This window comes from Larimichthys crocea, chromosome XXIV (genome assembly GCF_000972845.2).
Source record: "Larimichthys crocea isolate SSNF chromosome XXIV, L_crocea_2.0, whole genome shotgun sequence".
NCBI lineage: Eukaryota > Metazoa > Chordata > Actinopteri > Sciaenidae > Larimichthys > Larimichthys crocea.
The window spans coordinates 12,859,794-12,872,296 of NC_040034.1; the positions used below are offsets into that span (position 1 = coordinate 12,859,794).

The following is a 12,503-nucleotide window of genomic DNA, read 5'->3' on the forward strand; positions in this document are numbered from 1 at the left end:
AGCTGTCAGTCCCTGCTGTGGTAGGTGAATGGACGATGTGGGAAGCTGCTATTTACAGTAATTTCATCTTCTCCTGCCACTCAAGGGAAATTCAGCATTTTTCCGTTGGTGTGATTGCCGTAGTTTTAGTTGCATCGCCAGTATCTCCGTATCATCTGCACTGTACTGTAGGAGTGAACTCCTCCTGTGTCCTGTGTCTAAATCCAGCTGACAGCCACTGATGTGGACGGTGCGGGAGGTTAGCATCGACGGTTATCACGTCTTCTCCCGTCACTCAGGCTGTTAGATTGAACATTTATCCTGTCAGGAGTGACACGTGCGATCACTCTATAGCTCCTACTACCGGAGCAAATTTCAAATGTCATGTATGACAACAGTGTGTAATGTTCATGCAAATGCACATTTAAAGATCTGTCAATCTGACTTAGAAATACTATGTTTTGATAAGGCACTAAAACACATCTTACATCCTTTTGTTTTTCCCTTTTAGTCTTCTCCTCTTCACATACACAAGCACATACATGGATAAAAATACCAAATGATGATAAAAAAATATGTGCTGGGTATGCATAAATGAATGGGGGATATGATGTCTCAGAGGAACGGATATTTTTTTCCAAAGATGGAACACTTGAAATGAACTTTAATTATTAATTAGCAAGAAGCAGAAAAAGTGGAGTGGAGGGGGGAAGAAAAAAATGGCAAAGGTAGTAAAAAACAAAAAACAAAAACAAATAATACAACGTTTAGTTCTTCAGATAACAGAATAATAGATTAAAAGTGTGTAACGTGGCTGTGACTCAGGAAGTAAAAAGTCCCTAAGCACGGAGTTAGTTAGATCCCCAAGGGTGTAAATCACAAATTTCATCATGATACAACAGAAGAAGGGGTGAGGTTGGTGTGGCATGAATTTCAGAACTCCGTCACCGTGTTTCACCTTTTTACAAATATGGATCTTTGCAGCCTTATCACGTACGTCATTTGTTTGATCTCATACAGTTACTATATTTTTTAAGCCAGATGTTGTTGTTGTTGGCGGTTCAGGTTAGACTTGGTCTCTCCCCTCTAAGCCTTCAGAAATTGAACCAAGGAGGACCACCTTCGGGTCTTTGGGGATATCTTGGTGGAGCGCTTCCCTCAACGCGTCTAATACATCCTTCTAAAAATGACTCAACTCCGGACATGACTGGAAAGTATGGTTGGAGTGTGGTTTCCATTTTATGCTCCACAGTTTCGCCCACCAAATATTAAGAAAACTCACAAAAATCACCTGACATTTAAATGAAAAACAATCGCATCAACAATCGCTCAATCTCTGCCCTGAAATGGCAGCTATGATACTGCTCATCGCTCTTTTAGAGTTGTCGTCCAGTGTTTGCAGAAAAAAAAAAAAGAAGGTCCCAGCTGGTGAGCAGGCAGCATCTGACACATTAACACTAGCACGAGGGTCAATGCTGTGTTTCTTTTTTAGGTGCCTGGCCGGCAGTGGTGTCATTGGGCCTCGGCATCTGAGGCTACAGTCCCTGAATGTTTTATAAATACCCAACATCATCAACATGTTTGATCCAAGAGGCAAAAGCAAAAAAAAAAAAAGTACCGGGGTTTACACTATTTGTCACATACAAGAGCGCATGAGCGAGAAAGAGAGTTAATTCACTAAGTCAAGACTTGAAGGCTGTGGATGTAAGAAGCTTTTGCAAAAAGAAAAAGGATGAAGGCAGCAGGGTTCAGCTGAGGCCAGAGGAGGTGAAGCAGTTATCGCCTGTTGCTGGTGCAACAGATGAGTCAGGACGTGACAGTGCCGCTGCCTCGTGTACTAGCTCAGTGGTTCTCAAATGTTTTTGTGACGAGACAACATTTATGAAACATTTCCAACACCTGATTACACTGCAGTAAGTCATAAATAGCATTAGAAAGCTGATAGAATAATCTGTCAGCCCAATAGGAGCATTGATGAGTATTTAACCATAGGATGGAACAATAGTATCTTTTTTATGTTGTTTGGTTTGTTTGTCAAATAATTGGTTGAGCCAAAAAAGAAAAACAAGAGTTGATTAGATTTTGGTTGGCATGCTGATTGCATCCTTTTTAAGTCCTGAACAGGAGAGAGGAGAGGCGAGGAGACGCAGAGTTAACACAGCTTGTCACGGTTCAAGAGGAGCCCTCATCACACAATAGAAGCAGAAGCTATGAGACCAACAAACAATTAAAGCACATGACAACTTCATCAACGTCAAGCTTCTTGTTTTTTTTTTTAGGGATTTACTCCTGCTGCTGAAAATAATAGAATGAAAATTATAATGAAGCTAAATGAGAGCTCAGATTGTTCATTTTGGTGTCATGTTTGTCAAAGCTAGCCCACAGACCTGACTGATCTTTATTTTACTGTGAAATAACTTGAAAACGGTTCAATCATTGCTGACGATATTAAGAACTGATGCCGTATGGGTAAAAAGACCAAGCGGCAACCTCCGGTGTTGAGAAAAGAAACCACTGCAGAAGTGCTAATAACTGTAATTCCTCGAGCCAGATGACTTGTTTGTGCACCCAGGCATGATTTGGCCTGCCTCAGGTCCACCGATGATCCACGTCTTTTCCGATATTTAGATTAGCGGGAGGTGGAAGGAGCGGTACATCTAATCTGAGGCTGGCCTGAGGCGGATTGAATGACTCCTGGTTGCTCAATCATGCCATCCGTAACGACACCTACCTGTCAGTCAAAGCAGCCACGCTGTTAATTCTGCATAACTTGAAGTCTTAATATAATTCATAACGGGTGAGTTAAACAAATCCAGACTCAGTGCAGTTGTCAGGAACGTAGCCGGCCTCAAGTGCTGCTCAAGGAACTGCAGTTTTTTTTGGCACTTTCAGACTGGCTTCACTTCACAGCCACGGAGGTTGCCACTTGCTAGTAACACATTTGCAACAGTCAACCAATGTGTACTCTCTGCTAGTAAACCTCACACATACCCAAAGGACACTAGCACCACGTGGTGCCTTTGAACTTCCTGGCATGGCTCATTACTAATATTTACCCACTAATAGCTTCTATAAAAAACTCATCTGGATCAAATTTTTGTGCGATTCTACCACACATACTATAGCTAATACCCGCCTTCAGATATAAGAGCTGGCTGCCAAGAATTATACAATCAAACATTTAATGACCTGAATAAAAGGAAGGAGGGGATGGGGGTACAAATCCTTAACTCTCCCTGATTAGGACAAGAGCGCCTTCGGCAATAATTAACTGCGTGTGTCAAAAACCAGGCAGCCGTCACAGCAACAGTCTTGGCCCCGCGAGTCACGGAGGGGGCTAAAAAGGAGAAAGACACACACTCAGGGTCGAGAGATGTTAGCTATTAATAGTTAGTGAGCGGTAAAGTGGCATCTCTCCTCGGCTTTATTGCATTTCCTAACACAGTAGTGCTTCTCATTGTGGTCTCTTTTTTGTGTTCCTCCTGGTGCCAGTTGTATTCACATTCTGTCTGCTGAGCATACCAAACATAGCGAGGTAAAAAGCACAGCAGCAGGAACACGGGCAGTGCATTTTGCAGTATGTGTGCAACCTACTTCTGTTAGACCAAATTTTCTCTCCGAGTTCTCGGGGCAATAAGACGTCCTGCAGTTATTGGATTGTTTTGCTTGACTTCCTTCCTTTTTTTTCGTGGGAGAGCAAGATAGCACTGCAGCACCTACACTGCATGGACGGAGACAGCCTCCTCCCCTCCTGAGCACTCATCCTCTCTAATGGCTAAATACATCACATTCACCTTTGTCTGCCTACACAGTTTACCTAACAGATACAGCAATAGAAGTAAAGGTATCTTAACCCCTACCTTCTTTAAATTTTACCCACACTTTGAAATATTTCTGTCTTCTTGCAATAAGATACTGATGTCATCCAGCTGACAGGGGCTCAGGCCTTTGGGATGAAGCTGCCAGTGTTTTCCCACTCGACTGAGCATATTGGTGGCCATCTGCCTCTCTGTGAGCGGTGCCTTCACACTGCGCCAGGCTTCCCACCCACCGAGTCCAGAGGCTATGGGCGCTCTGCCCTCAAAGACCGAGCACCTCTCTATCACGACCAAACGCCTCTTTGACATCTTCCGCTAGTTATTGGCGATGAGGCAAAAATGAGTAATCAATTAAATGGAAGGTCAGGCGCTACATCACGACCAAACGCTAAAGGTAAATGTTTGGTCTCAAATTATTATTATTATTATTATTATTCCTCAGCTTTCAGCTTCAAATCCAAAATCACATTTTCAAAGCAGGAAGGGCGGAAAAATCCTGTCGCTCTCAGAATCATCTGTCTGTTGTCACTGCGTATGACTAAAACGTGAAATGATGAATGATGAATATTCCCTCAGGCGGCATCCTGACAAGCAAAAACTAGCCTCTTAAATGCGTCGCCTCCAGGCATGTGTACCGTTACATAATCAAGCTCTGCTGTGAAATCCATAAAGATATCCAGCGTTACATGCAACTACAATATGTTCTCTCTGCAGTGTGACAGGTTCTTAGAATACGGAGGATAATGACGATGCTGAATAAACAATGAATGCATTACCATGTAGTATAGGCACAAAACATGCACACACACACACAGTACATAAATATTCTTTAAAGGCTATGCGACACCTGTCGTGATCATGTGGGCTTTAGTGAGAGAAGCCATTTGTCTCAAAACGATCCTACAGTCATGGATAAATATACTGACACCTCTGCATTTCTGACACAGTGCTCTATCTTTCCCAAAAAGTAGTTTATTACAAATGCTTTGGTATTTTTATGTTTACTTCTTCTGTTTGCTTTGGAACGACAAACACACAAAAAAAATATTCCACATAAAACTCAAATTTATTGGCACCCTCATCCGCTTTATACTATAATAATAACCTGACTCTAAATAAAAATATCTAGCTTCCTGTAACCACCAGTGAGTTTCTTACACCTCTGTACTGGAATTTCAGACCACTCTCCTTTTCCAGCTGCTTCAGGTCTTTCCCAAACACTGTTTTGAGATCACTCCACAGGCGCTCTGTGTGATTTAGATCTGGACTCATCGCTGACAACTTCAGAACTCTCCAGCGCTTTGTCTTAAACCATTTTTGGGGCCTTTTTAAAAGTGTTGTCCTGCTCTAAGACCCATGATCTCTGACGGAGACCCAGCTTTCTGACACCGGGCCCTACATTGCGCCCCAGAATTATTTTGGTAGTCTTCAGATCTTATAATGCCATGCACAGAGTGAAGAGATCCAGCACCTAACGCAGCAAAGCAACGGCAAAACATCAGCCAACCTGCACCATGTTTGACTGTAAGGACCGTGTTCTTTTCTTTGAAGGCCTCATTTTGTTTTCTGAATACAGAAGAATGAAGCTCCATTTCATTGAAATTCTTCATCAATTCTTCATCTTTTGTCCTGGTCCAGGAAGATTAGCTACAGTAAACTTCTTCGCAATCTTGTGCACAGTGGACACAAGATCATTAAGATCTCTGGAGTAGCCTTGAAATTGTTCATGCTCCTCCAAAAAAATGTTTTAGCACCTGTAAATTGCTACATGTGAGTTTAATCACAAATTAAAGGATGCTTGAATTATTTTAAGGGTACCAATATTTTTGGCTATGGCTATAGCTCTGATTTTATTATTGATTATCATTGCTGAAATCCTGGCAGAGACTATAAGAGACTAGAAATGCCCACTGCTACACTAACAGGCTGAGTATTTACAGTACACAAGTGAATTGTTGCTGGCAATGCACTTCCACTACCTCTTATACTGCCAAATGCTGACGTGCGACACACAATCCTAGCAGCATCATTATCAGAAGTATTGCAAGAGATTTATCATGTTTCTGAGAACAAAGAAGATCCTTGGCAGTTTTTCCAGATGAGCTGCAGACTGGATGCAGTTGTCACTGAAACTCCACAGTGACACATAGTTAACAAACACACCGAGAGAGAAAAGAGATTTTTAGCAGTGACACAGCCACTGCCAACAACTATTTCACATCCTGTCTCGCCCATCCCTCCACTAATCTGTTTATATCGCTTTATAAACGGACAATCATTAGGAGCAGGATGAAACAACAGATTTGGGACAGTGGGACAGGTTCTGTCAACTCCATCCTTCTGCTTATAAGCACAATTTTCACCATAATCAAGGCTTGGTGGTTTGGTGGTTTAAGTGGATCCCGTGGTTTAAGTCTGATCAAAAGAAGCTTTTTCTTTTTTTTAAGTGGGCTGTCACAGCACTGACAGAAAACGAACAAGCTATTCGTCAGTTAAGGAGAAGTAACCACCCCCTCATTGGACGTTCCCAATCCCAGCTCCGAAGTATCAGCTACTTCTTCCCGGCAGAACATTCACGTAATTAGCCCCCAATACCGCTCACCCTCTCCAATCAAACAGCAGCTATTGAAAGTGAGGCACCATGGGTACAAGGTAATTACCCTTGACCCTAAAAGGACCTCTCATTGCCCAAACGCTCTCTGATTAAAACATTGGAGGACTGAATTTTCCCATGGTACAGATGTAGGAAGAAGGACTGAGAGAAAGAGCTTATTCCAAGAGAGGCTTCCTGACACCTGAGTTAGACGGTGTGTGGTGGATACACACTGATACAGACCACTGGGCTGTCAGGAGCCGTCTACGGGTCATTGCCTCTCAGCGAATTTCTCCCTTCATATAAGCTACATGTAGCACACACACATGGAGTCGACCCTACCTTTCTATAGACGATCATGTTGGGGGAGTCCTCCTCTGGATCAGTCGTGCCCACCACACCTCCCTGGTCTCGGGACCCCTCTGCCATTTTTTACTCAGTCCTGTCGATGAAACAGATGAACCACATGAACACAGGAGCCAGCATCCACTGGTCGGTGGAAGAACACGAAATAACGATTTGATGAAAATCAGTCAGTATTTTTTTTATTTCCCAACATTCCTCCAGCCTTTATCGTCATGATGACATTCAGCTGCCAAAAATGTGCTGCTGTCTCCGAGAGGAGACGCCTGTCACACAGGGACAGATAAGAGAGCTCGGGTAGGCTGATGCAAGATGAATTTTAACTAAGCTACAAAGTCAAATCAAAATACTGCAGTGATTCCTAACTAGAATTTCTTATTGTGGGGTACCAGCATGAAAGATTGTGAAGTAGCTCAACTAATTAATCACAACTAACAACTAACTAATTTTAGGAAAAATTGATATTATCATTATTAAAAAAGATATCTTTTTAGGTTAGCTGTAATAATTTAAGGCTTGCAATTGAGTATGAACTTGTCAGCATGAGCTGAGAGGTCTGAACAGTGGATAAACAGTTAAAACAGTCAAAAGTCACATATACCTCACATAGTTAGCTAAAAGTCATGTATACTTAAAGTGGACAGTTGTCACAGTCACATATAGCTCAAATTTAGTCAAGTCATGTATATATTCTTTAGATAAACCCAGCTCTTCTGTTAGCACTACCAAAACTGGACATGCTAAATATCCCTCTGGTACTGTCACAGTACTTATTGCTGCATTAACATGTCCTAGTTGCACTTTACCACAACTGTTTCCCTTTTTTGTAAGTCGCTTTGGATAAAAGCGTCTGCTAAATGACTAAATGTAAATGTAAATATAGCTAAAAGTCACGTATAAAACAGCGGTTGAAATATTTAGTACTTAGTACTTATACCTCAAATTTAGCCAAGACTCATATATAAATACCTCAAACAGTTAGCTAAGACTTATATACAGTAGTTAGTTATTGCATGGTCATATTTAAAAGTTGCATATAACTTAAAATGGATAAATATATAGCTAGTTTAAATTTCTTAAGTGAACTTGGTGGATAGCTAACAGTATTGCATAAACAGTTGAACTAGTTAATGTAATGGTAATGAAAGAAAACCTCTGCCACTCAACATGGTCTATAACCTGACCACAGTGACAGTTTATGAAACATGTTTATATAATCAGTAGTAGTCAAATCGATTCAAATAAACACATTTGAATACGTTGGGTGTCGATTAAGGGGGATTTCTGACAAAAATAGGTTGGGAACCTCTGCAGTAAATCAGCTCATGGGACTCAGGGTGGCGATTATACAGCAGAGATGTGTCTACAACACGTAGCCACAATGTGGAGACGAGGTTGATGAGTCATCTTTATAAGAAACTGATGTTCATAATGAATGCAGCCCTACTGCATTGATACTGAGGGTTTAACTGTGGTCAATACTGGCCATTATGTTTGTTATTTTAAGCGTTTTGTAAGTGTTGACTCCATTAACAGCAATCATATGATGGTTACCTCTGATCTGCCTGCACTCCTCATATTAACCCGCCCCCGCCCCCCCCAGGCTTCATTCTTTGAGAGCTGCTGTTAAGGGATTTATTTACAACCTCTACACAGTCCCCATCACTTTCTCTAGGCTGTCCTCTCCCTCCCTCCCTCCCTCTCACTCTCTCAGGAGAATTAATTCTGCTTAACTAAGGATTTCCATAACCCACGCTGACGACTGGGCTTCAACGAGCCTCCTTAGCCCCGTCTACCCTTTGCCATTGAAGACTCCCGTGTGTGTTAAAATGAGTTAAACCATTTGTTAGTCCTTTAATCATGCGGAAGAAAGAGGGGTGAAGGGGTTGGATTACACAGTTCGACACATTCATAATTTTTTTGGTACTTGTATAAAACACAAAGTGCGAGAGGATGAGGCTGCCTGGCAAAGAAAATAATCACACGGCTCACTGGGCCTCACTGTTCACTGCTATTTGTTCATGAAAAGAACTATGATGAGCACAGAGAACACAGACAGTATTTTATGTCAGGCACACATGAGCAGGCACAATATGAAACCTTCATACATTAACTGAATTAGTAACACTGCATCTTGCCAAGGGCCTCGGCCACTGGTAAGGGGTTTGGAGTAGTTGAATTATATAACTGTAGCCATGCAATGTTACAAGTTTGAACAACTGCAGATAATGGCTCTGGAAAAGCCACCGGCTTTCACAAAAGCAGACATGCAAGGTGGCTTTGGCTCCGTAGTTGAACACTTTAATCTATTACACCACGGAGTATGATGGTGATGCGCATGAGTGAATAAGTAATCATCCGCTCTCGCCTTACTGTTTGTTATTGCCACCAGAAGTGCGGAGTGCAGCACTCCCCAACGTGTCTGTGCTCTTTTTAGAGTCTGAGCACATTAGACAGCTAATCTTTGCATCTGCCTCGAGGGCCGCATAGAAAGGCATGGCAGTATGGATTGCATAGCACCTGCTTAAATAAAACAATAGTGTGCCAATAGGTCCCCTGTGGACAGGAAGCTGTAATTCTAGAGAGCAACTTCCTCCCAAACAAGCTGCTCAAGCATGCAAATCAAACTCCACAGAGGGCCCATCCAAGATGTTAATTGAAAGCTTGTGTCAAAGTGATGGAGTACAGACCCTGAGAGTTCCTGAAAGACAAACCGAGAGCACCCAGTATGCCCTCATGTTGCAGTGTAAGAGTGTCTCTGCACATGCACAACCTCAAATCCAAAATCCAAACAACACACAGCAGCAATTCACGAGGAGACAAACACAAAAGGATATTGCACACACACACACACACACACGTATTCACATGGCAGAGCCCCCCCGCAGTGGCTCGAATAAACAACCCAATAGACGCCCAGTCAACTGAAACAAACTGAATAAACTGGAGTTTCGCACACAGACATGCACAGAACAAGCCATGCTCCAGATACAGCCAGAACCACACTGTGACTGTGAGTCCCAAAGCCATGTTTAGTCCGAGTGTAATGCAACATCTGTGACACCTGACAGTTGCCAGTACTAAAGCATTCATTACCTTAGAAACAAAATAATGCCTGGTCCACTCTGCTTCCCCCGGTTGGCTCCCCCTTAGCAACAAGCAGCAGGCAGGTTCATGGTATAATTGGCAGTGGGAGAGAGAGAGAGAAGGGGATGAAGAAGACTGGGTGATGAAAGCAGTGAAGCAGCGAGAGGGAGAGAGAGAGAGAGAGAGAGAGAGAGAGAAGCTGGCTGGTCACTGCAGTATTCCTCTGTTCCTCCTCCTCCTCCTCCTCTTCTTCTCTCTTCACCAGTCCTGCCTTAGCCCCGGCAGTTCAGGAGATCCTCACATGTGTGCACCTCGTTCATCCCCCCTCTCCCTCTGTCTGCAAGTGTTGGAGTCTGAGCGGGAGCGAAAGAGTGAGTGTGTGTGAGAGGGAGGGAGGGAGGGAGGGAAAGGGAGAGAGGGAGAGGGAGGCAGGGAGATGCTGTGCAATAGAGAGCTGGTAAAGGGGGAGGGATGAAGGAATTAGAGAGAATATAGAGAAGAAAATACAGAAAAGACAGACAGAGAGAGGGTGTTTGCGTATGAGTGTGTGTGTGTGTGTGTGTGTGTGTGTGTGTGTGTGTGTGTGTGTGTGTGTGTGTGTGTGAGCAGTGAGGAGGAAAGGAGGACAGAGAGATGCACACTGCAGCAGCGCCCACCGATGCTGAAAATGAGAAACATTTCATTAGGAAGATATTGAAACGTTAATATAAAAACAAGTTACTGTTACTGAGCACACACAGACGTTAGGCTATAAATATATATTCAAGACTCTCTGTGCAAGCAGTGCTTTTTATTTTGTGAGAGGTTTACTTTAGAAGGCTGCGATCCAAAGTTAGACAACTTATGTTTGTATTTCTGAAGGTTTTATCTCCTCAAATTGATATAAAGTCCATTTTGTTGTTCATGGCAAAACTTTATTTACACAGGATTTTAAGGGAATTTATACACAATAAAGCAGACATGGGACCAAGTCACACATGTGCAAGTCTCAAGTAAGTCTCAAGTCTTAACCTTCAAGTCACAAGTAAGTCACAAGTATTTTTTTCTTGGGCAAGTCAAGTCAAGTCCTGTGAATACTACTTTATTGAATAAAGTAGTATTTTATATTAGTTTAAGTCAAGGGAAGACAATGAGCAAGTACCAAAAACTGCAGTTCCTCAAACGTCCACTTGAGGCTGGCTACAGGATAAGTCAGTCTCCATAAGCTCCCATATAAAAATGTCCAAATTCACAGCAGAAATAAACATGTGTACAGCCTGGTACAAACAACTGTTTTGGTTTCTATAGCTTATTTCCTTGTTCATGACAACTGTACTGAGTCTGATTTTTTTAATAACTCACTTGTTTAAATTATATTAAGGCTTAGAATTATGCATAATTAACAGTCAGGTCAACTTTATTGTCAACACTGCCATATGTACAGGACATACAGAGAATTGAAATTTTGTTTCTGTCATATCACCGGTGCAAGATAAGCAAACAAACATGAAATATAAAATACAAGTGTAAAGCAATATTTTTTTAAAAATACAGCAAGATGGCTTGTTTGAGCACTCAGGCGTCCTTTGGCCTGCCTCAGGTCCACCAAGGATCCACCAGAGGTCCACGTCTTTGCCAATTTTTAGATTAACCAAGAGGCAGGACTACCAACATTATGATACTTTCTTGTTAATTATTTGGCAAAACAAAGAAAACCTTGTATTTATACAGTAAAATATGAAATTTAACGCCAACCTTAACCGTAAAATCTACAGTGCTAATATCATTTTACCGTAATATTGGCAAAAGTTAAACCATAGCTGCCAGTTTTTTACCGTAAAACATTTTTACAGCATGGCAAACATGCACTCTTTCTGTTTCCAGCTTCACCACTCTTGCATGCCTATTTCGCTCTCTCTTAAAGGAAACTCTGGATTCATTCAAGCTTAAATGGCAAGCTGAACGAATGAACCTTTTTTTTTTTCTTTTTCCTGCAATAAATGAGATCCCAAAAGCCCCCGAGAAAGATACTCCAGAAATACATGGCATGGCCAATTTGTGAATGCATGCATGGAGAGTGAACACACACACACACACACACACACACACACACACACACACACACACACACACACACACACACAACCACACACATACAGATGTTTGTGTTGACAGAACCAGTTCACCAGTTATCAGAGAGCGATCTTGCTTGCTCTCTCTTCGCCGTGTGTTCTCCTCTCTTTCAGCTGTTATCAAAGCAAAAAGGTCCTGGCTTTATGAAGCCTCCTCTCTTTATTGCTTTTGGAAATATCTGAGGCACTCCAGATATTCTTCAAACAGAAAAGACCTTGAATGAACATTGCGAAAAGAAAAAAAGAAAAGAAAGATGAAAAGCACAATTTTTAGTGTCCACAATTGTCTTTCATTAGATGAAAGCGGACAGATTTTTTAAAAAATAACTCAAAACTGCTGTTCTTAGTAAATGTGGTAACCAAGGGAAACCAAGGTCAAACACCTGCGTGAGTGGTGTACCTATTAGATTGTTAAACCATCTGTCTGCCCACGGTGCTTACCCCACACATTCTCTAATAGTTTTCAGCAGGAAAAGAGCAGCGCTGTATATTATATCCCCACTCCCCATCCCCCACATTATTAAAGCTCTGTTATTACAACTAGACATGCGC

At 42.0% G+C, this 12,503-nt stretch overlaps 1 protein-coding gene across 3 annotated transcripts in view; it reads right to left on the reverse strand.

Moving 5' to 3' along the window:
- LOC104921326 (regulator of G-protein signaling 6) overlaps window positions 1-10,203 on the reverse strand; it is a 42,554-nt gene extending 32,351 nt beyond the window's left edge. For all 3 annotated transcript variants that reach the window (XM_010733824.3, XM_010733823.3, XM_019263484.2), the window contains exons 1-2: window positions 9,850-10,203; window positions 6,733-6,832 (exon numbers count right to left, since the gene is read on the reverse strand). In XM_010733824.3, coding sequence (XP_010732126.1) covers window positions 6,733-6,819 — 87 coding nt within the window. In that variant the 5' untranslated portion in view covers window positions 6,820-6,832; window positions 9,850-10,203. The remainder of the gene's footprint in view (window positions 1-6,732; window positions 6,833-9,849) is intronic.
- Between the last annotated feature and the right edge of the window lie 2,300 nt (window positions 10,204-12,503).